General features: G+C 46.3%; 4 protein-coding genes across 5 annotated transcripts in view; 2 read left to right on the top strand and 2 right to left on the bottom strand.

The window, feature by feature from the left end:
• Nucleotides 1-665: 665 nt before the first annotated feature.
• On the bottom strand, nt 666-5,634 carry Ltb4r2 (leukotriene B4 receptor 2). The gene is made up of 3 exons (XM_076850091.2): nt 5,549-5,634; nt 2,139-2,185; nt 666-1,760 (listed from the first exon to the last, which is right to left on the bottom strand). Exon 3 carries the CDS (start codon nt 1,740-1,742, stop codon nt 666-668), a length of 1,077 nt encoding a protein of 358 aa, XP_076706206.1. The 5' UTR covers nt 1,743-1,760; nt 2,139-2,185; nt 5,549-5,634.
• A 405-nt stretch (nt 5,635-6,039) lies between these two features.
• Nucleotides 6,040-8,934, top strand: Cideb (cell death inducing DFFA like effector b). 2 transcript variants are annotated; one of them, XM_076850093.2, is made up of 5 exons: nt 6,040-6,080; nt 6,328-6,472; nt 7,735-7,884; nt 8,098-8,288; nt 8,470-8,934. In XM_076850093.2, the coding sequence occupies exons 1-5, from the start codon at nt 6,040-6,042 to the stop codon at nt 8,597-8,599; spliced, it is 657 nt and encodes a 218-aa protein (XP_076706208.1). In that variant the 3' UTR covers nt 8,600-8,934. The 2 variants fall into 2 exon arrangements, with proteins under 2 accessions (XP_076706208.1, XP_076706209.1); XM_076850094.2 differs by lacking the exon at nt 7,735-7,884.
• A 65-nt stretch (nt 8,935-8,999) lies between these two features.
• On the bottom strand, nt 9,000-15,219 carry Nop9 (NOP9 nucleolar protein). The gene is made up of 10 exons (XM_076850090.2): nt 14,858-15,219; nt 14,184-14,651; nt 12,722-12,832; nt 12,295-12,436; nt 11,849-12,041; nt 11,053-11,193; nt 10,575-10,700; nt 10,163-10,399; nt 9,829-9,934; nt 9,000-9,281 (listed from the first exon to the last, which is right to left on the bottom strand). The coding sequence occupies exons 1-10, from the start codon at nt 15,102-15,104 to the stop codon at nt 9,124-9,126; spliced, it is 1,929 nt and encodes a 642-aa protein (XP_076706205.2). The 5' UTR covers nt 15,105-15,219; the 3' UTR covers nt 9,000-9,123.
• Nucleotides 15,220-15,255: 36 nt separating this feature from the next.
• Nucleotides 15,256-24,426, top strand: part of Dhrs1 (dehydrogenase/reductase 1) — a 9,910-nt gene continuing 739 nt past the window's right edge. Inside the window, exons 1-7 of the mRNA XM_076850092.2 lie at nt 15,256-15,566; nt 15,958-16,130; nt 18,433-18,576; nt 18,725-18,801; nt 22,719-22,851; nt 23,154-23,300; nt 24,152-24,221. Coding sequence (XP_076706207.2) covers nt 15,981-16,130; nt 18,433-18,576; nt 18,725-18,801; nt 22,719-22,851; nt 23,154-23,300; nt 24,152-24,221 — 721 coding nt within the window. The 5' untranslated portion in view covers nt 15,256-15,566; nt 15,958-15,980. The remainder of the gene's footprint in view (nt 15,567-15,957; nt 16,131-18,432; nt 18,577-18,724; nt 18,802-22,718; nt 22,852-23,153; nt 23,301-24,151; nt 24,222-24,426) is intronic.

The raw sequence follows: 24,426 nt of genomic DNA, 5'->3' as shown, positions 1-24,426 counted from the left end.
CACTGCCCACCCATGTGCCTCTTTGTACCAACAAGTAAGACAGGAACACACTCCTTTCAAACCCCACAGATTTACTTTCTCCTTGAAGATCCAGTTTCTTCCCCCAGGCAGCTTTGTTAGGAGTCCAAAGAATGGATCTCATCCTCATCCCCCATCCAAACTCCCACACCTTCCCTTGCTCTTTCTCCATTTGCCAGGTAGTTCTATGCGTAGGCCTAGGGGAACCAGGCCACCTGGGCTGAGGAGAACAGCACAAGACACCACTGAAGGCTGATACTGTCCAGCCCTGGCAAGGTTGATCTACCTGGGAATTATGTGGCTTTAGTACAACTTACTCAGGATAAACCACCAAAGGGGAAACTCACTTAAGTCATCATCTAATGACTTCCCAATGTATTTCACAATAAACTCACTGGCAACAAGTAAGCAATGCTGGCACATGGGTACATGCCAACTTGCAAGCACACAGCATTTTTTAATAAGGGTCATCACTATCCTCAAAGTCCCTCCGTTTTGAGGAATCTGGACCTGCCCCAGGTATGTAATAATCCTACACAGTCAGATCCAAATTAATTGGAAAAGGGTTCCCAAATGCCTCAGAGGAGTGAGTTTCAGGGAAGATGAAAAGTGGTAGGGAAAAGCAGACATGGTTGTAGGGTTTGGTGTCAAGGATTCCATTCCTGACTGCCCCTCTCCACCCCACCTCCTGGGTCTCCATTGCCCTTTCCCGGCCCCACTACTTGTAGCCGGGGAGTAGTTCGGAGCTCCATGGTACCCTCCCTGGAGCGGCTGCCCCCTCGGGCTTCTCCAGAGCCCTCGAAGAGCCGTGTGAGGAACCGGGGACCGGCCCGAGGCAGCAGATCCCCAGCGGTGAAGACGTAGAGCACTGGGTTGACGCTAGAGCTGAAGAAGGCCAAGGCTGTCGTTCCAGCCCGCGCTGCCTGGCCGGCGCCGCCGAGCCTCGCCAAGGCACCTTCTGGTGGAGCGAGTGCTGCCACCGCTTGCAGTAGGTTGACTGCATGGTAGGGAGCCCAGAGCAAGCCGAAGGTGAGCACGATGGCACTCACCAGCCGGCCCACCCGCGACCCCTGCTTCCCAGACCCCCAGCGGGCACCCCGCAGCCGCGCCAGCGTCACGCTGTAACAGCCAAGCACTAGCCCAAAAGGAAGCACAAAGGCGGTCAGAGTCTCCAGGCTCAGGTGGGCGGCGGCGTGGGCGGGCGACGGGTGGCACAGCTGGCAAACGCGGTCCCCCCAGAGATGGCGGTAGACCGCGGCCGGGACAGCAAGCAACAAGGCCGCCAGCCAGACTGCCAGCAGTAGGCGACGGGCCAGAGCCGGGCTGCGCAACCGGGGCGCCAGGAAGGGGCGGGTGACGGCGAGGCAACGCTGCAGGCTGAGCAGGCCGGTGAGCAGCACACTGGCGTACATGCTGAGGGCGCACACGTAGTACACAGCCTTGCAGCCCGCCTGGCCCAGCGGCCAGGCTTGCCCGGTCAGGAAGGCTACAAAGAGCGGTGTGAGCAGCAGGACCGAGCCATCGGCCAGCGCCAGGTGCAGTACTAGCGTGGCCGCCAGTGGTCGCCCACGTGCGGGCCGCCAGCCAGCCAGACTCCACACTACGAAGCCATTACCGGGCAGCCCCAGCAGCGCCGCCAGCAATAGAAAGGCCGTTCCAGTGGTCCTTGAGGCCTTCCAGCTCAGCAGTGTCTCATTCCCAGGGGGCCGGTAGCAGACTGACATCCTTCTTCTCCTGCGGGGCTGGAAGAGGCCACAGAGGGCATTCAGAAGTGGGGCATAAGTCCACATTGCCTCCAATGCTAGGTGAGAAGGAACTGTGCTTCCCTCCACTTCCCTGCAGCCTGCCCTTCTTCTCTCTGGGAATCTTGACATGGAGGATCCTGACCCCCAATTCAAATACCACTCCTTCTTAGAACCTACATCCTCTGCTTCAGGTCAGGTAGCCTTCACTCCTGGCACCTCCCAGAGCCCAGAAGTCCTAACTTTGGGCTGTCCTAAATTTACTCAGGCCCCCATTCCTAACTTTAGGCTGTCCTAAATTTAGGCTGTCACTACTACCATCTCCGCCCCTTAAAAGTGGGCAGTGTGGAGAAAAAGGGCATGGGCAGATCTACTTACCCAGCTAGGAGCAGGTAGGGCTGGGGACCTTCAGAGGCCTGGGGAAACTGAAAGATGAGGCAGCAATGCATCAGGTGCCAATGTCTATCACATTTGCAGAGGGTGAGGCAAGAATGGGAAGGGACAAGATGAGGCTCATCCTGGCCTTTTCCTGGGGCCCCTCCCTCACCCCATTCTTTCCCATCACTAACAGGTCCAGGCGTGTGGGAGCCTGCCTCCCTAGGAAACAGAATGAAGCTGAGGGTGCAGAAACACTCAGTTGATACTGACCCTGAACCCTGCTTTTTTTTTTTTTAATACATGGACACAATATCTTTATTTTGTTTACTTATTTTATGTGATTCTGAGTGTAAGGTCAGGCACCAGTGAAGAAAAGGAGGCAGACTAAAAGCTGCTGAACAAGGCTTTATTGAGATTCGCTCTGCGCAAGACCCTCCAGTAGAATAGAGTGGTCCGGTGGAGTTGCACCCAGGCTCAGCTGGTTTGTAATTTTATCAGGCTTGGGGCAAGAAGGGAGAGCTTGGGACAGGAAAGGGCTTGTTCTCCTGGGGTTGGTCTGGAGATCTTGCTGAATTCCATGTCCTTCCAGGATCAGTCAGGAGACCCCACTGATTGACAGGTGATTATCACTGCTTGTCTGTTGGCACCTGATTGGTTGTTGGCTGTTTGTTCCCTTAGCCACTTCAACTGACCTAACACTGAGGATCAAACCCAGTGCTTCACATATGCGAGGCAAGTGCTCTGTCACTGAGCCACAACTCCAGCCCCTGCTTTTGTTCTTGTCCCTTCTTCATTTCTGCCCCCCAATCCTTCCAGCATGCCTTCTGCAGTGCTTATGCTTCCTGGCCTCCTTGGCATGCATTCAGCAGAGGTGACCCACACAACTCAGTTTCTCAGCTGCTCTCACTTGGCCTGTTTTCAGCCTCCCAACCCTGCTGAGTTCCCTTTTTCCTCAGCTCCCAGTCCACCCCCAACCATCTCTTGTTTTGGGAGTTTCTCTCCACCCTCTGGACTTTGGTTGGGTTGTCAATGACAACTTTTCAGTGTAAGGAATGGTGCTAGGTCTGTTGAGGAGGAGACAGAAATGCATGGAGGTTTAAGGGGTGTTGTGGTTTGGATCTGGAATGTCCCCAAAAGTTCATGGAGGTATGGCCCCCATTACAGCAAGATTTAGAGGTGGAACTTTTAAGCAATGACTAGAGTTCTGACCTTATATAAATCTATTTGCTGGATTAATCCACTGATAGCTGAATGGACTACTGGGAGGCTGGACATTGTTGGAGGAAGTAGATCACTTGGGCATGGCCTTGGACTATCACTGTCCCTGGCCTCCTCTCCCCTCTTCCTCTTCTCTCTCTCCCCCTCCCCCTCCCTCCCTCCCCCCTCCCCCTCCCTCCCCCTCCCTCCCCCTCCCTCCCCCCTCCCTCCCTCCCCCCTCCCCCTCCCTCCCCCCTCCCCCCCTCCCTCCCTCCCCCCCCCTCCTTTCTGGCTGGTTGGTTCTCACAGCTGCATAGCTTTTTTCCATCAGGCCCTTCCACCATGATGTTCTGTCTTACTTCAGGTCCAGAGCAATGGAGGCAGCTAACAATAGACTGAGACCTCTGAAACTGTGAATCAAAAGAAACTTTTCTTTCTCTAAGTTGTTCCTGTCAGGTACTTCGGTCACAGTGATGAAAAGCTGACTAACATAAGGGGCTTGCTTATAACCTGGCTGGGGAATCATTATTCACAACCACAAGACCACACTACCAATCTTTACAAGGATATAAGAAGAAAGGAAAGGGTGCAGTTTGTGTAGAGACATATTGAAAAGAAGTTCTCTCTGCTGAGAGAGGTCAGGCAAAGATTGGAAATGAAGAGATTGGCAGGGAGTGGGGGATCAATAGAGTGGAGGGAGGGGGGGAAAGAAAGTCCTCTGCCCAGTCAACAGCCCAAACTGGAGTTCTCTGGGAACAAGGACACCAAAAGCATTGTCTTAGTTTGAGTTCCTCAACAGCAGAGCCTGAGATAAGGGCGTGGGTATAGGTAATCCTGTATTTGAAAGGTTGACTCAGGAAGCAGAGGGGAGGAAGCAGGATAAAATACAGAGAAGCTGGGTGTGATGGTGCACACCTGTGATCCCAGTGACTCAGGAGACCAAGGCAGGAGGTTTTCAAGTTTGAGGCCAGCCTCATCAACTTAACCTATTGAAGCTAAGTTGAAACCCTTCCTCAAAATAAAAAATAAAAAGGGTTGGGGATGTGGATCAGTGATTAAGCACCCCTGGGTTCAATCCTCAGTACCCCCACACACACCAAAATAGGTACGAAAGAAGAAACCCATAAGAGCATGGCATGGCATTACATTCCTTTGGTAGACACTGGGCCTACCTCTGGGAAATGTACAGAATGCCCAGAACAGAATACCAAGGTGTGTCCACTGTTGGAAGACTATCCTGAAGCATTAATGCCACTATAAGTACCCCTGTGCTTGTAAGGGTTTGAGTAAGCTAACAACTTCTGACAAGGATTCTTCCATCTGGGCTAAATTCACAGCTAAAGTCACCCCAAAAGTGGCAAGAGAGTTCCCACAAGGTATCCCAATCATCCCAACATGGGGCTAGTTGGGAATCCAAAGAAACACTCAACTCCAGGTGATTGGTCCCAAGCATTTACAGAGCAGGCTGAAGTATATCGTTATGAAAGGGAGAGTAAAAGATGTTCCACTTATCCCCACAGTAAGGGCATCAGGGTAAAGAGTTCATGAGAGGGTTTAAGGAATTTGGTTCAGGGCTGAGGCTAGTTTCTTTCAGTGTTTTGGGCAACAATCTAAACACCTTTATCAGTATCTTGCCAAAGCCTTGAGCCTGCCTAAGAAATGCAACTGGCTGGGTCCCGGAGTAGTGAAGGAACTCCATGTTTCTCAGGACAAAAAAAAAGTTGGAGGATCTGGGGGACCCTATAAGGTTCCTTCCAAGGTAGGAGAGGAGGAATTGTGGTCATTTGAGGTGTTTAAATTTAACTCCAGTTGAGTCTAAGCTTCCATACAATGTTCATCACACTGCAACTGAAATCAGAGATGGATAAAGCTGAAGTCCTGATGCCATCAAAGGACACCTCCTGCCCCATTCACATCTCCTTTATGCCCATTACTTGGTGAAAGGAAAAAGGTGGGAACAAAGGTCACTACTGAAGCAACAGTTCTGGAGAATGAGCCAAGGATACGTTGGCAAGCCCCTCTCCTACCCAGGAAAGAGCAGGTCAACAGAAAGGAGAGGGTCCTAGACAGGATCTAGTGATCCTGGATCCGCGGATTAGGATCCATCCTTTCCTCAAACCACTTCCAAACACTTGCCTCACCTCTCATTTTATCCAAGCCTTGCTCAAGCCTGTTTCCCACCCCATTTCCCCACCCTAAACCCATTTCCTCACCTTCTGCCCAATCTTTCCAGGAAGCTACGCCCATGGCTTTTCCTGTAGGTGGCAGCACAGAATAGTGCACCTCACATACAATAGAGCTTCTCAGCAGCTGGGAGCCAGGAACTATTCCTAGAAATTCCCTCCAAAGAAATAAAACACCAGAGGTCACATTCCATCCTTTTTACCCTCACAAGGGCCCTCAGCACACACAGATGTGCACATGCACACGCATGGGCACCTGCGCACACGCGCATGACTCAGAGCCTTTTGCTGGGCAGTCCAACTTCTACCACCTTATCTAGGTCCCTCCTCCTTCTCTCCCCTTGGACTTTGTCCTTCGTACTGGCCAGAGAGGGGGGCCAAAGCTGGGCTTGACTCATTCCCCACCTCTTCAGGACTGAGAACCCAGCTTTGTAAGAGAAAACATCACTTCAGCCCCAGCACCACAGTGTAGCGTCCAATCCAGAGGCCCCAGGAAGGCAACTCTCCTACTTCCCTCTACCATGGAGTACTTCTCACCCCTGAACCCCAGTGGTCTGCTCAGGTGATTACTAACTCTCCTCTCTAACCTCTAACTCTGGGGATATGGTTAGGTGGGGAACAAAACTCCATTCAGCCCCTAAGAGACTCACTTCCCCTCCTCCCCCTACTTTACACATTTGTCCAGTTCCTGAACTACTGGGCCCATTCCAATGCCTCTCCCTTAGCTGATCTGCAAACCTAGGACCCTCCCTCTTTGGCTCTTCAGTCATCCCACCCCTCTTCCCTCTTCTTCCCAACTTTACAACCAGGGCTGTATCCAATATGAGCTCTGAGCTTGGCCGAAGGGTATGGACTTCAGCCCCACCGCCTCAGAGACCCTTCCGTGTCTGTGATCATAAGCGGACAATTAGGAAAGGTCTGACAGCTGCCACCCGCCAGGAACTGCTAGATAAGGTGAGTGAGCCAGGTTCCTAGGTTCCTATAACAGGGGCAGCCAAGGGGCTCAATAGTGACAACCTGAGATGATAGAGCAGAAAGGGCTAAGGTCACATAGCTCTCCCTCCAAGGGTTAAGTCAATGAGGGCGGAGGTGTGACCCAAATAACTTCTGTTGAATTTGGGTAAATTTGTTTATTTTCCAAGTTGTGGGCTTCTCTCTGGGAATAGGGGAAGCAGTATATAGGGAGGGCTGGAGGATGGAATTCAGAAGTCGGTATGAAATGGTGATATGTATGAAAAACCAAATTCAAATTCTGATTTTACCCCTTCCTTGCTGTCCAAATCTTGGGAGGTGGGCTGTGGATGTGGCTCAAGCGGTAACATGCTCGCCTGGCATGCGCAGGGCGCTGGGTTCGATCCTCAGCACCACATAAAAATAAAATAAAGATGTTGTGTCCACCGAAAACTAAAAAATATTAAAAAATTCTCTCTCTCTCTTTAAAAAAAATCTTGGGAGGTTATGTGACCTATCAAATCAAAACCTGTTTCTTCATCTGTACAAAGGAAACAATAATAAACCACTTCCTAGGGTTGTTGAAAAGAATAAAAGAAGTATGTAATGTCTTCATAGATACGTGGCACATGTATCTATAACATGTGCTCCTCCTGCTTCTTGCCATCATTACTGAAAAATGATGTGGAAAACACTGAGGTTGGGGGAAGAGGGAGGTGAGACCTTGTAGACAAGACAGAAAGATGGATTTCAAGAGAATCTAGCTAGATTTTTTTGAGCTGAGGTGAGGTCTTGTTCTGTGCCAAGGTTGATATCAGACTCCTGGGCTCAAGCAATTCTACCTCAGTCTCACAAGTAGCTGGGACAAGCATGAGCTACTGCCCAGCCCCTGGTCAAAGTTTTTATTCTAAACCAGTAGGAATGACTTAGAGGAAGGGAAGCAGGAAGTGGTGACAATGACAGAGCAAAAAGGAAAAAAGGGGGCTAAGGGTTCAGTCTAGAAGCACAGCACTTGCCTAGCATATGGAGACCCTGGACCCTCAGCAACACAAAAATTTTTTAAAAAGGAAAAAGGTCAGCCCCTAATGAGGGTCCCCTATCAACTGAAGTATATCGAGAGCTGCTGCCATTATCAGGGATAGCAAGCACCGGAGAGTAGACTTGGGATATTGACCATTGCCTAGGGACAACAGATCGATATTGGGCAATTAGAGGGGAGGGGCATAGTATAACATCTGCTCCTCCTGCTTCTTGCCACTGAATAGGCATTAAAGACCCTGCTGCTGCATGGAGCATTAACACTGGTACTAGAAGAGGATGGGACCTCTGTGGAGAGTGAGGACTTCTTCCAGACGCTGGAGGATGACACATGCCTGATGGTGCTGGAGTTGGGACAGAGCTGGAGCCCCACCAGGGTAAGAGGACCATACTTGCAATGTTCAGGCCAACAATCCTTTGTAGTTTTCCAATGCTCCTTCTTTAGCCTAACCCTCATATTAGGGACAGAGGCACAGAGTGAGATGTGGAGTTACCTAGGACATAGTGGACAGAAGCTCAAGAGAGAGTGGGTCTGACCCAATGCTGATGGGGGTGTCAGTATCCACTGCACTAATGAGGATATCCTACAGAGTGGGGTGCTGTCATATGGCCTGGGCCGGGAGAAGCCGAAGCACAGCAAAGATATCGCCCGCATTACCTTTGACGTGTACAAGCAAAATCCTCGAGACCTCTTTGGCAGCCTGAATGTCAAAGCCACGTTCTACGGGCTCTACTCCATGAGCTGTGACTTTCAAGGAGTTGGCCCCAAAAAAGTACTCAGGTTAGAGATCAATATGTCATACTACCCCATCCCCTACCATCAGATAGTCTCCATAATTTCACCTCCTATACTCTCTTATCCCCAAATAGCTTTCCTTTGTGAAAAAAAAACCAGCTGCCAGCTCAAGAACCAACTCTCACGTTCCCCAACCATTTGATTTTCTCTTATCTCTGCCATTTAGGGAGCTCCTTCGTTGGATCTCCTCACTGCTACAAGGCCTGGGCCGTGTGCTCCTGGGAATTTCCTCGACCCTTCGCCATGTAGTGGAGGGAACAGAGCAGTGGCAGCGGCAGGGTCGTCTCCATTACTGAGAAGGGACTCTGCACTTCTGCCCCCAGACTTGTTTCATGAGACAATGTTCAACTACGACAGCATCAGGTTTCAGGCCCTATGGACAATGTAACCTTGTCAACTCACCTGTTTTCCCCACTGTCCTCCACCCCTATATCATGACAAAACTCATGAGCTATTCTAACATCTTGTTCTCTTAGCTTATATCCTTTCCTGAAGAATGCTGCCCTGCTCTACCCACATTCCCAGTCTCCCACTTACCCTGAAAGGCCACAAGCCTGTCCCCAGGCATCTTGATCTCAACCTGATTGCTGCTACATTGAGATACTTACTGACTCCCTAAGCTCGAGCACACTGATGACAGCCTTCTCTTATTTTACTTGAAATCTCTAACTTTTCTTTAAAAAAATAACAAAAATATTTCCAGTAAAAATATAAAAATGTTTACCAAGAAGACTTTTGACTCCAATTTAAACCAGGAAAGGGAGACAGAAGGTATTCCTTTCACCCTCCCCATTAACACCCAGTTCCAGACTCCAAGGCCTCAGTCTTCAAGTATTGAGTTCAATGCCCGCCTTCGCTTGGCCTTTGCACTCTGCTGCTGTTCCCAAGCTTCTCGCCGCTTCAGGAAGGTAGTCAGGGCCACATTCCGAGCCACATGGTGGCCAAAAGGGTCTCTTATCAGCTCCTGGTTCTGCTCACCTGCAAAGGGAACCACTCATGTTTATACCATTCATGCTCAAAGACAGGTTCTTCTTCTGGTAAAAGCCCCTCCATTTTTTCCCCAATAATGGGCCTGTCACTGAGACACAGTGAATGCCTCACTCTGCGAAGAATAGAAGCCAGAAGGACGAGTGGGAGCACAGGACTGCAGTCAGTCAGCAGAGGAGAAATTGAGAGCAGACTGCTAAGAATCTATGACCAAGATCACCCTTTGGAACTCAATTTTCTTTCTTTTTTTTTTTTTTTTTAAGAAAGAGTGAAAGAGAGTGAGAAAGAGGGAGAGAGAGAGAGAATTTTAATACTTATTTTTTAGTATTTGGCGGACACAACATCTTTGTCTGTATGTGGTGCTGAGGATCGAACCAGGGCCGCACGCATGCCAGGCGAGCGCGCTACCGCTTGAGCCACATCCCCAGCCCTGGAACTCAATTTTCTGCTGAATTTAAGCCCACTCCCAGTCACCCAGCATTCTGCCATAACAGAAGGGAAAGTTAGGAAACACTGAAGACAAGCATTGGTAACTCACCCAGTTCAGCAGCAATTTCCTTTCGGGTCCCCAAAGCTGCTCCATTCCAGATGGCATCTAGGACTCGGCTGCCATGGCGACTACAGGCCAGAGACACGTATTGTCCCTACATTGAGGCAAGCAAGACAAGTTCTACTAGAGAAGTGCACAAAATGTCTTCTATGTGTCAGCAGGGGCTGGAGATAAAGTTTCAGAAGAGTTGAGAGGCTAAGTCAAAAGTCAAAACAATTTAGTTCTAGTCTCCTATCTTTGACTCTGAAGGTAGAGTCCTGGGGAAAACACACTTTCTCTAAATGGATGATGGGGGGAATCAAGCAAAAGCCAGAAATCTCACCTTGAGAGCCTGCAGCACACGGCGGCGCTGTTTGTGTGTCACAGAGGGGCTGGACAGAATGGCATCAAGTATGTGAGAGCCAGCAGGGCTTTGGGCCAGAGCCAAAAGTTGTGGTCCTGTCAAGGAACCCAGACTTCGTAGTATAAGACCAGGAGCAGAGAAGTGCAGCAGATGCTGAAGCAGTAGAGACCCAAGCACTGTCACTTCTCCCAGGGTCCTGGCTGTGGCTATTTCTACCTGGGAGCACAGAGATAGGAAATTAGGAGGTGGCACAAAATGAGGTGGATGGGCTCATCCCCAAGTGCTGCCACCTTCACTTGGATGAAGTCAGAAGGCTCACTATCCAGGACTTCCTAAGTCCTGGAGAGCTGGTCCCCAATTAGTCAGTAACTTGGCCTTTCCTCTACCTCACCTGGTGCTCTGCAGGCACTGCCCCCTCCTCTTCCGTTAGTTCATAGTACACCTCATAAGCCGTCAAAGTGGCAAAGAGAGGCACACAGGCCACTTGCCGGGATGAGGGCTCTGCACAGTGGAATGCCTAAAGGGGAAGACAAACATGACAACTCTGAGAACTACCCCATCCTTAATCTTGACTTTCTAGACAGAAAAGACATTCAGAAAAGGTGAGAAGGCCTAACTCTATAAGAAAGTGAGCTCCGTGAGGGTAGGATCCCATCTACCTTAATGTATCCCCAGCCTTCCTCCACACATTAACACAAGGGTTGAATAAACACTTGTCCCTTAAATAAACTTCTCTTTCAGTTCTGGGAGAGAATTTTTACTCCAGGGCTTAGCATCAGACCTCTTGGTCCAGAGGTACAATGCCTTAAGTCCTAACTGGTGTAATTTAGACCAAGGGCAATAATGGTTTGCAAATAACACCTACTCACCTCCAACAATAGCTGCAAGACCTGGGCTTGGTAAGCTCCAACTCTGCGGCAGGCCCCCACCAGGGCAATGACTACCCCTGGGTGGCCCTGGGCTAGTACAGCTTCCAAGGCAGGACTCAGTTCCTCAAACACTGGAGACAGCTGAGGGGAAACATGGGATGATCAATCTTTGGCATTCTGCTAATGGTGGACTACATTATTCAGAGGAATTTTCCAGCTGAAAACAACTAAAAATGCTAAATAAAACATAAAAAGCACTAACAATGTTGAGACTTTGGTTTGGTTGAGAAAAACCCAGAGTACTTGGGCAGTCTTAGAGGTACCACCTCACACAGGGAAGGGACTTTAAATGGCCGCTATGTATAAGGGAGAATTAGAAGTAAGGGAAAACTAGAAATAAACCTGCCCCCTTTCAACACCTCCTAAACCATGAGACCACAGAGAAGCCCATCCTGCTGCTAAGAAGCAAAAGAAAAGAGAAGTTATGGCAAAGACCCCAGTCAGTGCTTATGGGATTTGTGGTCAAGTACTCAGAGTCTGAGGGAGCCATGGGTCTTCAAGCTGCAAAACTAAATTAAGCCAGTTTCTTGCTGGTACTTATACCTGAAAAGCTAAAACAAATCCTCTGGGAGGAGGTGGGAGGAGGGTACCACCATCCTGAAAAACCCCAAGGAATAACTTTATAAGGGCAATGGACAACACATTGTCAGAGATATATAGAGATAGGCATACAATAAAATTAGGCCCAATGAACAACAATAGCAGAAAGATAGCCAGTGCAGACTTTCAAACTCACCAGCTCAGGGGTACTGATTGAATCCAGAAAGCGCTGCAAAGGGAAGTTAGCAATGGGATGTGCAGCCAAGGTATGCAGCTGTCCCTGGAAGTGATCCTCAAAGAGGCTCTGGAGCCTCGAAGGCTCCAACACCAACAGCACCTGTTCCAGGAGTCTGGAGCTAGTTTGATCCCGAAGAAATAGCAATAGGGGGCTAGGGACAAGGAGAAGGGAATCAGGCAATCTTTTGTTTTTTTAAATATTCTTTTAGTTGTTAATGGACCTTTATTTATTTATATATGCTGCTGAGAATCGAACCCAATGCCTCACACATGCTAGGCAAGTGCTCCACCACTAAGCTATAACCCTAGCCCAGGAATTGGGCATCTTAACTCCACTTCATCCAAAATGCAGTTGTAGCACATCACCTCATTCATTTTACATAGTCCCATGAATTTTGATCATACCTGCCAGCTGCTGAGGAACTACGAGTACTCAGGTAGCCAATCACAGCATTGCACAAATAGGCACAAAACTGGGGCAGTTTGCGGTGTAAGACTTGTAAGGCCACTTGAAGGCAGAAGCTGGAGATCTTGTCAGTGATAAACACTGTTGAGAGGTCAGAAATGATTAAACAGCTTATCCAAAATTCAAACCACTTGTCCAACCTCAAACCTTAAACAACAAAGGGGACTATAGACACAAAACATCCATATGGAGTTACTCTGCAACATCAAACCAGATTTAAGTTTTAAGAGACGAACTTAAAAAAAAAAAAAAAAAGAAAGGAAGAGGGAAGGAGGAGAAAGGAAAGGGAAAGAGAAGGAAAAAGGGCTTCTGGTAATCACCTCCATAAAATTAGATCCTAGGCCCTCTTCCTACTTTCTTCCTTACCAGCAATGTCCTTCAAAAAGCAGGAGCTCAGATTCTGAAGGCAATTCAAGAAGGCTTCAGGGACCTCAAAATCAGTTGGCTTACATTCCCGAGCTATGACCCTTTGGGTTTCTGAATGAATATCAAAAACACATGCAATGGTGAAATTACAAACTGCCATCCAGGAGGGAAAAAAATTCCATACATGAACAAGAATTCAGTTTGACAATACAGAAGAGATGACATACAACTAAATATCTTTTCTGGATAACTGAACTGAGATGATAGTTCTGTTTTAATTTTTCCAAGAAACTTCAATCAGCTCCCCTATAGTCCATAGGAGGTAGTTTAAACTCACCAGCCAGGTATTTAAGGTATCCCAAAATCAGGCCTTATTTAAACTCTTTAATAACCTTACTTCCCAGACTTTGTCAAAAATGTAAGTCTCAGCCTGTAACTGTATAATGAAATCAAATTAATCTCAACTAGTATTTGTTTAAATGAAATGAGAGCAGAATAAAATTAAAAAGGAAAGAAAATATCAGAGTAGGTTGCATATAGCAAAGGTATTGTTTCCCACACTTTTACTTGATTCTTATATGTGTACACACACATAAGCTAAAGTCATGCTTACAAAAAAACTTCTTGTGGGTTATGGTAAAAAGAAAACAAAGTTTGGGGGCTGGGGTTGTGGCTTAGCGGTAGAGCGCTCGCTTCCCCTGGGTTCGATCCTCAGCACCACATAAAAATAAATAAGTAAAACAACTACAACTAAAACATAAATATTAAAAAAAAAAAAAGAAAGAAAACAAGGTTTGAAATCCTTTGCTCCATACAAATCACCTCCCTCTCTTGCTCCCATGACAACAGCTGTCCCCTAATCATATTTGCACATGATTATCTCTAGGCCTCTATTTCCACATTTTTAATTGGTACATTATAGTTGAATGTTGTTACATATTCATACCTGTACACAATATAACAATATAATTTGACCAATATCACTCCCCAGCACTTCCCCTGTCTGACCCTTGGTATCTTTCCTCTACTTATTTCCCTTTGATTTTCACAAGATCTTCCCCCACCTTTCTTTTTCTTTTTCCTTTCTAGCTTCCACGTATGAGAGAAAACATATGACCCTTGACCTTCTCAGTTTGACTTATTTTACTTAACATTATGGTCTCTAGTCTCTGTTTTTCTACAAATGATGTAATTTCATTTTTCTTTATGGATGAATAAAACTCCATTGCATACATATACCCTATTTTCTTTATTCATTCATCTACTGATGGACATCTAGGCTGGTTCCACAGTTTGACTAGTAATATACACACTAATCCTTGGCCTTCTAAGCTCTGCCCCAATTGCTCTGCTAATTCTGCAGGATTAAGTCTCCTCCAAAAAGACTTACTCTTCTGCTTACTCTCTTCTTCTAAACTCTCCTTCCCACCAGATCCTTGTCCCTTTTTTTTTTAATACTTACCAGAAGATTTGGAGCCACCAGGCCTGGCTCTCTCAGACTCCAGAAGAGTCCCTCCTAACATCTGCAGCAGAGTTCTGACCAAGAAGCTTCCATGTGTGTCTCCGCAGTAGAAAAGAAAATCATCACAAACCTCAGAGGCTAGTCCCAGGACCAGCTCCTCCAGGGTCTCCAAGGAACCATCTTTCCCATTCTCCTCCTCCTCCTCCTCCTCCTCCTCCTCCTCCTCCTCCTCTGCAGTATTCCTCAGCAATCGAGGCAGCTGCAGCAAAGTACTTTGCAGTACATGGACCCCGCACCGATGACAGGCCACAAAGCGCAAATTGGAGCGCAGTGCAGCCCATATTCTACACAACGGTTTCAAAGGACTAAACCCCAAAAGTTCCTGCAGCATCTCACTGCCAGTCCTGTTCGTAGCCAAGGCTAGAGCCTGAGCCTCCACCTCTTTCAAAACATTGTGCACCATCAGCTCTGGAAAAAAAAAAAATGAGGACAGAAATATTTTAAACACTGAGAAAAGCATAAGGTCCATCACTTAACCAAGAGGCGGAGAATGGGGGGCAGAGGAAGAAGGCATGAGAGAGAAAACTAAGTGCCCACACCTTGGGGACCCCAGGAAGTTTCCATGCCTGTCTTGGATCTTGCGCTCTTGGTCCCACCCTTTAGTTGTTCCCTACCTCGTTCTTCCCCGGCTTCTGGAGCCTCTTTCAGCGCTGACAGCGCTTGTCGGAAATACCCCAAAGCTTCGGGGCTCAGGTGCGGGTGAGCATCTTGAGTCCGCTCTGATCCCCTGTCTGCAGGCGGCCGGGGATGCTGCTCGCGGCCTCGTGGGGGCCGCCCCGACCCTTTTGCTCCGCGTCCCCGTTTGCCGCCAATTGGGAACTGGCGCCCCGCCTTGTGGGGGGAGCGCGGACCCAGTCCCATATGTGTTTAGGGGTCTCTCGGTCTGGGAAATCTTCCTTAGCTGCAGAAAGAATCTCAGGCCACCAGGTGCGGGCCCACCCGTGACCGAGCTGAGGAGCGCCGGCACGCTCCTGGCGCAGCGTGCTGCGTCATAGCTCCTCGACGGCCCTCCCTGGGCGCGGTGGGTGTGCCCAAGTCTCCCGCCCATCACCGGTGGGTCTTAACTCCCGCCCAGGACCCCGCCCCCTCGGTCCCACCTCAGAATCGGCCGGAATGCTGCTGAGGCGCGATCCTTGAACCGCCGCTCCACGTTGTCAGTCCAACTCCAGTTAGCACCAGGACTTCAACCCGCTTCCGCACTCTGACCCTGAAGAAGTAACCTCGTCCCGCCCTGTGTTCAGAATCAACATTCTAGAGCTGAAATATATTAAAGGTCTGGAGAGTTAGACTGATCGAGAATCCCAGAGGCAACACCGGCTGCAGGTAAAGCGCACAAGCTCTTCCCGCTGAAGGCTCAGGATCTCGGGGCCTCTGCGTTCACTGCTAGCTGCGCCGTCCACTTCGGTGGCCAGAGCTGTAGGTTGCCCGAGACACACCTCGAGGAATCGCCTCTGCAAATTCTCCCACCTAGTTAGCCCCATTCATAGGGGGCGCCATCCAGCCCTTTCTTCACTTCCTGAGCCCCGCAAAGAGACAGTCAGACTGGCCTGGGGCCCGCACCTACTTGTCCTGAAGCTGAAGCTTTTCTCGCGTCAAAGGATTCCAACCTTGACTCTTCTTCCTATCCCTTGCAGGAACTCGCCCCCGCCCCCCGCCCGTCACCCACACACACAGTCTGTAGATTTCCCCGCAAGGTAACTCTTTGCTTTCACAGATATCCTTCTTTGCCTGTGAGTTATGGTAACTCCCATGAAGGGCCAAGTGTGTGTGGTGACTGGTGCCTCCAGGGGTATTGGCCGTGGCATTGCCTTGCAGCTCTGCCGAGCAGGTGCCACGGTTTACATTACTGGCCGCCATATGGACACCCTTCGGGCCACTGCTCAAGAGGTGAGTGACCACTTGAGGGAGTCCTTCCAATTAACTACACCTCCTGATCCCTTGTCTGATCTTAGAAGACCCTGGTAAAGGGCTGCAGGTAGAGCTCGGTGGTATGACACCCTAATATTCCTCAGAAAACATGAATATTTACTATGAGTAGAATAGATAAACCGCATAAATAACTTCAGGTAAGACTGAATTTTGCTACCAAATAAGTTTATGGAAAAACTGTGTTTGAGAGTTTCAGGGGTTTGAGAATTGAAACTAAAGGGCTTTGGACCTGTGTTTTCCTCTAAGGCAGGTTTTACTGAACTGTAAATTTTCACTTAAAATTTCTGCTGGATTTCAATAAATATTTGAGTATTTATGACTTGCTAGGCTTTGAGAAAGTCACTAGGATTATTAAGATTAATAAAATATCATTTCGAGTCCAACAGGAAGTCAGGTATAGAAATCAGGCATTTCAATGTAAAGGGAATATGGTAAATGCTAAGAGAGAGAGATGCACAGAATGCTGTAAGGGTGTGAAGGGAGCCTGAAGATAATAAAGGGAGTGGTTAGGAAAAGCATTCTGAGCCGTGAGTGATGGCACATAACTGTAATTCCAGTTACTTCAGAGTTAGGAGGAGCCAAAATTCTAGGCCAACCTGAGCACTTTAGCAAGACCTGTCTAAAAAAAAAATTTTTTTAAGGGATTGGGAATGTAGCTTAGTGGTAAAACACTTGCCTAGCATGTACAAGGCCTTGGGTTCAATCCCCAGCACCATACACCCCCCCAAAATTCTGGATCTTGAAAGGTAAGAATTAGATAAAGAAGGTTAGAAAAAGCATTATAACAGAGGGAGCTGTGTGGGAACGGAAGGGAAATGGTGAAAAAATATGATTGATGTAAGGTAATGCAAGGGAAGAGTAGTAGGTGAAAAGCTGGGAAACAGTGACTCTTTACCCCTGGTAAAGGGCTGCAGGTGTTCAGTGGTAGAGCAGTTGCCTAATGGTAGAGCAAGATGCTGAATTTGCTTCCTAGCACTGGAGAAAAGAAAGCTGGTGAAGAACTTAGGCTTTATACTCTAAGAGATGATCCAGTTACAAGATTTCAAACAGATAGTTCATACTTTTTTAGATAGTTCATACTGACTTGATTGTAAAAGGTTACTTTTTTTTTTTTTTTAAGTACTGAGGATTGAATCTAGGGGCACTTTACCATTGAGCTACATCCCCAGCCTATTTATTTATTTATTTAGAGCCAGTCTTATTAAGTTGGTGAGGCTGGCATTGAACCTGTAATACTCCTGCCTCAACCTCCTGAGTCACTGGGATTATAGGCCTGCACCACCACACCCCGCCAAAGAATTAAGGCAAAAAGATTGAATGTCAAATGAGCATTTAGAAGCACTACAGTAATTCAGTCCATGGGCTAATAATGTGGGGCTGGAGCATGGATCTGTAGAAAAGAGTGTTGTTCTTGAATAAGGTACTCTTCTTCTTCTCTGAAACTGGAGAAAGGGGACCCATTTGTAGAGAGTGAGGCAGGAAAGAAGTTGAAATAGTTAATTCCCAGTAGCTTTAGTTTTTTGATTACCAAGCAAGAACACTGGTGGAGTGAGGGAAGGAGGGCTGGGATTGAAGGATGGAGCTAAGGGCATGAGAGTTGAAAATGACCAAGTACAGGAAAGGATAGCTACTTGTTTCTGGAAGTAGGCTCCATGTCTTGTCTTTTATCCTTGGTTTGCAAAATATAACACCTTGTGCATGATAGTAGTAATAGTTTGTAAATTTAAAATCTGAGATCCCAATCTACCCTACTGAAAGAGGATTCGCTATTCCTGAAGCTTTTCAAAAAGACACCAGATGGGGCTGGGGATGTGGCTCAAGTGGTAGCACTCTCCTGGCATGCGCGGGGCGCTGGGTTCGATCCTCAGCACCACATAAAAATAAAATAAATATGTTGTGTCCACCGAAAACTAAAAAATAAATATTAAAAAATTCTCTTTTTTTTTTAAAAAAAAAAGACACCAGAGGGCAGTATTGCCTACCATGTTGCCTGAACTGATCTTTTCACTTTCCCCACCCTCTTTCTTTTCTTTCTCTCTCTCTTTCTTTCTTTCTTTCTTTCTTTCTTTCTTCCTTTCTTCCTTTCTTCCTTCCTTTCTTTTTGCTGGGGATTGAACCCAGGGCCTTATGCATGTGAGACAAGCACTCTACCAACTGAGCTATATCCCTAGCCCTCCCCATACCTATTTTAGTTGGGGAAATTGTGTTATATTTTGTATTACTATGCAACTATGAGCTCATATCCCCTGTTCCTCTCTAGGCACAATCCCTTGGGGGCCGGTGTGTGCCTGTGGTATGTGATTCAAGCCAAGAGAGTGAAGTGCAAAGCCTGTTTGAGCAAGTAGATCGGGAGCAGCATGGGCGTCTGGATGTGCTGGTCAACAATGCCTATGCTGGAGTCCAGGTACCCTTTGAGCTTGATCCAGCTCCGCACTCCTTACCTCCCCCTCTGACCGATGAGTCTTCATCCCCATTGTCCCTTCTATTACCCAGCCTTTTATACTTTCTTGCATTCAGATCATACAACCAATCACCTCTCCTATGCCTTCTAGACTATCCTGAGTACCAATAAAGCATTCTGGGAAGCCCCAGCCTCAATTTGGGATGATATGAACAATGTTGGACTCAGGTATGTGCTACCCATGCCCCATTGCAGTGGCTGGGCTCCCCTCACTCACTTAACCTAAGGGCCCAAGCTTTTCCCTATATGCCCTTTCCTTTTCCCTCTGGTCTTCCCCAGTTTCTTTTTTTCCTCCCTGCATTCCAGTTGCCCTTCTTATCTCTGGAGAAATTCTATACAAATGAGTGTGTATCTTCTGAGAATGTAATTTTAACCTTGTTTCTATCCATCATTTTCATCTGAATAAGCCCTTGGCCTCACCCCTGCCTCACTCTCTGCCTATCCAAATGTAAGACCCAGAAGGGAGCCTCTTCCTCTCAGTAATGCTCGCAGCCTGTAGTCTATATTTTCAAAAATGGTTAGAGAGAGGAATTGATCAAGAAAATATTAATAAGAAAGAGGGGCTCCAGCTATCCTTAGCTTCCACATCTTCACTCTAGACCCACAGGCAAGTGCATTCCCAAATCAGAGTTGGGATGGCAAGGGTGTTATGGGATTACACACATATCTGGCACATAAGTGAAATGAAGTATAGCATTTAGAATTTGTCCAATACAATAGGCAGTTATATCTATGTTGGTTACTGTTGAAACAGTTTTACTCTCTCAGATAATTAAACTATACTTTATAGATTATAAGAGTAACACTTGGTACCTATGAGAGTAACCAAGAGATTATCTGGAAATCTGTGACTAAAGCCTATAAGAACACACACTGCTTCAATTTTGGTACTCTGGTGGCAATCCCAGGAAGCAAAATTAGAATGCAATTGTGATTTCCACAGTGGAAGAAAGATTGTGAGGACAGTGAGGGATGTCAGTACAGAAGCAAGAAAGCAAAATCCAAAGAACTTAAAATTAGTCAATGATCCTCCTGCCTCAGCCTTCTGAGTCACTGAAATTATAGGTGTTCACCACTACTCCAGGCTGAAAATCAGTACAGTTTTATTTCCTTAACTGCCATCCTTCCTCCTTTGCCTGAAACAACTATCATTAATAGCCTGGTATATATTTAGATTTTTTTATATAAGTGTCTCTTTCTCTCTTTCTCTACTTTTTTTAATTGAACACTGGGCTTCCCACTTGTTAGCAAAGCACTCTCCCACTGAACTTTCTATTTTTTTTTCCCCCAAAGTTAGCCTCAAATTTTTCAGTATCCCATTGGAAAGACTTGCATTTAGATAAATTTTATCTAATCCCTTATTTGTTGCAGCAGTAGAATTCTTTTTTAAAAAAATATTTTCAGGGCTGGGGTTGTGGCTCAGCAGTAGAGCACTCGCCTAGCACATGCGAGACCCTGAGTTCGATCCTCAGCACCACATAAAAAAATAAAATAAAGACATTGTGTCCATCTACAACCAAAAAATAAAACAATTTTTAAAATTTTAAAAATATTTTCAGTTATATATGGACACAATACCTTTTTTCATTTATTTATTCTTATGTGGTTCTGGGAATCAAATCCAGTGCCTCACATGTGAGGCAAGCACTCTACCACTGAGCTACAACCCCAGCCCCACAGCAGTGAATTCTTGAATCAAAGAAATTGTGTTAGATTTCTGTCACTGTGACAAAATGCCTGAGAAAATCAACTTAGAGGAAGAAAAATTTATTTTGGTTCAGTTTCAGAGGTTTCAGTCCATAGTCAGCTGGCTTCATTGTTTCTGAGCCTGCAATGAGACAACATATCATGGCAAAAGGATGAGGTGAAGTAAAGCTACTCACTTCATGGCACCTAGGAAGCTGAGAGAGAAAGGAAGGGGTCTGGGGAAAGAGACCCTTCAAGGACATGCCCCCAGTGACCCACTTCTTCCAACTAGGCCCCACCTCCCAAAGTTTCCACCACCTCCAATATGCCACCTTCTGTGAACTAAGCCTTCAGCATGTGAACCTTTGGAGGACGTGACAAATCCAAACCATGACAAATATATGTACTTCTTAAAGATTTAATAAATATTATAAAACTGTCTTCCAAAAAGATCCCACCAATTTTTTAACTAGGGATTGAACCCTGGGGCACTTTACCATTGAGCAACATCCCCATTTTTAATTTTGAGACAGGGTCTCTCTAACTTGTTTAAGGCCTCACTAAGTTGCTGAGGCTGGCCTTGTACTTACAGTCCTCCTGCCTCAAGCTCCTGAGTTGCTGGGATTATAGGTATGAGCTACTGCACTGGCATTCCAACCAATCTTTAATCTCAAAACTATGAAGTGGAATAATTTGTTCCCTCACATTCTCAGCTATGCTAGACAATATCAAGCTACTCAGGCCAGCTTTGCTACTCTGATAAGCCAAAGTTGGATAAGAGCTTTGCTTTGTTTTAATTTTTGCACAATACTTGGATTAAGGGCCTTGTACATGCTAGGCAAGCACACTACCACTGTACTACATTTCCAGCCCTTTTTTGTTTTGAGACAGGGTCTCCCTAAGTTGCCTAGGCTAGCCTCAAACTTGTGATCTTCCTGCCTTACCATTCCAAGTAAGTGAGATTACAGGCTTGTGACAGTGTGCCTGACCATAAAGGTGATTTTAATTGATATTACTTTATCTATTTTTGAGGTTGACCTTTTATCCCATTGTTTATTGGCTCTTTATACTTTTGTGAAGTAAAGCTACTCACTTCATGGCACCCATTTGTGTTATGAAGTTATTCTTTTTCACAATGATTTATAAGAGATCTCTAACAGATACCTTTGGCATATACTGTACTAATATTTCCCCCAATTTATCACTCATTTTTTGCATGCATATCCTTCTCTAGTCTCTCTACATATACAGAAGTGTGTGTGTGTGTGTGTGTGTGTGTGTGTGTGTGTGCACGTGCGCATGTCCCCATGAGTATCCTAACTATTAAGAAGTCATATCTTTGGGTTGTTTGGGATTTTTGTTTGTTTGTTTTGTACCAAGGATTGAACCTAAGGATTCTCACCACTGAGCTACACCCCCAGGCCTTTTTTTGTTTTATTTTTTATTTCAAGACAGGGTCTCACTGAGTTGCTGAAAACGTATGATCCTCCTGCCTCAGCCTCCTGAGTAGCTAGGTTGCAAGGCCTGCATCACTGTGTCCAGCTAAATCTGTCAATCTTGTTTTATAATTTCTGTCTTGGTGTGATGCTAGGAAAGCCTTCCCTACCTCAAGTTTATAATTTCAATCAGGTTTTCTTTTAGTACTTTTGTGCATTCAATTTTTTATATTTAAATATTTGATCCTTTTGCAGTCCATTTTGAAATATAGTAGAGAATCAGTCCTTTCCAACCCAAGTAAATGGTCGCTTGTCCATCTCTTCTCCGTTGATTTGAAATGTTCCCTTTATGCTATGTATGTACTTATACCTGGATCTATTTATTGACTGTTTTTATTTCATTAACTTACTTGTCCACCTTATGCCAATACTACATTCTTTTGATTATTATGTCATTGTACATTTTAATATGGTGATAGTGCAGGTAGCAAACCCCCTTTACCTACAAGATACTATTATTATTTTTCAGAATTTTCCTGGCTGTCCTTGCAAAATTTATTTTTATCATTGATCTTTATTTGTCAGTTCTTCCAAAAAGTCTTATTGAGATATAACTCAAATTGACTACATCTGTGAATTAATTTACATAGAACAGATTCTTTATATGTCAATTATTTGGATCATTTTATCTGCACTTGTTCTTTTATAGTTTTAGAATTTTTCCATTTAGACCCTATACATTTCTTAAGTTTCTTTCCCCTGAACTATTTTATATTTATAATTGCCATTGTAACATGGCTTTTTGGTGTTCTAAAGATTGCCATTTCTCTTCCCAGAATGTGGCCTCCAGCCCTATGCAGCCTCCCTGGCTGACTGCAGCCACTAGAGGGCACAGGAGGCAGCCAAGGGCTGTAGTGTCAAGGCCAGCATCTGTACCATTCATTCCTCCTTCTTCCCTGCTAGAGGCCACTACTTGTGCTCAGTATATGGGGCACGGCTGATGGTACCAGCTGGCCGGGGGCTCATCGTGGTTATCTCCTCCGCTGGAGGTCTGCAGTATATGTTCAACGTCCCCTATGGTGTGGGCAAAGCTGCGGTAAGGACACAGTGGCACAGGGATTAGGGAGAGATAGGACAGTGATGATATTTACAGCTTGGGAGGTACAATACCCAGTGGTCAGAATGATAATTCTGGCTGTTCTTCATCTCTCCCTTTGTTCCATGAATGATTCCTTTTGGACTCCCTAGGTCTGCCAGAGTAGATATTGCATGGGGGAAAGTGGGCTCTTGGTAAAGGGCAAGGACCTGGGGCATCCCCATTGGAAACAAGAAGGACAGGGGAGGAAGGTGACATGATCAGGTGCCTTGACTCTCATTCTGCCTTCTATCCCTCCAAAGTGTGACAGGTTGGCTGCTGACTGTGCCCATGAGCTGAGGCACCATGGGGTCAGTTACGTATCTCTGTGGCCAGGGTTGGTACAGACAGAACTACTAAAGGATTACATGGCAGAGAAGGGGTGCTCTGAAGATTCTCTCTTTAAGCAGGTTGGTAAAGGGGGAGGGGAAGGGAAATGGAGAATGTAGGGGAATCACCCTCTCCATCCTCAATGACAAGACAATGACAAGTAAATATTCCCATTACCTGGGGCAGGCATAGGGCTAAGCACCATACACATATTATTTCTTTTGATTTTGTAAAGAAAATACAATCTCCATATTACATATCGAAAAACTGAAACCCAGAAGAGTTAAGAAACTTGTTCCGTGGCTGGGGATATAGCTCAGTGGGTAGAGCATGTGCTTAGCATGTGCAAGCCCTGGGTTCAATATTCAGCACCAAAAAAGAAAAGGAAGAAAGGGAAGGAAGGAAAAAACTTGTTCCAGATCATACATGTCATAAATGGAAAAACTATCTAGCTCCAAAGCCCATGGACTTGACCCCTGCATTAAACTAGCCTCAGGGCTTAGGTGTGGCCAGTGGTAGTGCACTTGCCTAGCATGTGTGAAGCACTGGATTTGATCCCCACATTAAAAAAAAAAAAAAAAAACTAAATAAACAAAATAAAGTTATTATTTCCATCTACCACTAAAAAAAAAAAAAATTTAAAAAACTAGACACCCTCAAACCCTTCTACTCAGGAAAGGCAGCATGTCGTAGTGCTGGGTACAGGGCTTGCCAGAACATGGAGTGAAATGGCTCTGGGTCCCTTCTATTACACTGGATCCTGCAAGTCCAGCATGAGATCTTTGATCCCTCTCTCTCCTAGAACAGAAGTTAAAAGGGGGAAAGATTTGGCAAGCACTCTACCTCTGAGCCACACCTCCAGCCCTCAAGGAGGAAAGATTTGGGCAGTACTCTTGGAAATTAACCCTTTACTTCTCAATCCATTTTTCAGTTCAGACCAAATTTCTCGTCGGCAGAAAGTACAGAAATGAGTGGCAAATGTGTGGTGGCTCTGGCAACAGGTGAGGACACTGGAAACACCTGGTAACAAGAAAGAGTATGGAGGATCTGCAAGGTAGTGGCAGCCAGTGTCTAGTTTTGGTTTGGGAGGCTATTGAGGAATATGCCCATCTTTTCTCTCTTTTGGAAGCTCAAGGGTCAAGATTCCTAGTTGAAGCTTTGCAAGCCTCAGCAACTGGCTCCTGGAAGGTGTGGCTAAGAGCCTTC

Source organism: Callospermophilus lateralis, chromosome 3 (genome assembly GCF_048772815.1).
Source record: "Callospermophilus lateralis isolate mCalLat2 chromosome 3, mCalLat2.hap1, whole genome shotgun sequence".
NCBI lineage: Eukaryota > Metazoa > Chordata > Mammalia > Rodentia > Sciuridae > Callospermophilus > Callospermophilus lateralis.
This window is presented reverse-complemented; position numbering and strand designations above follow the sequence as displayed.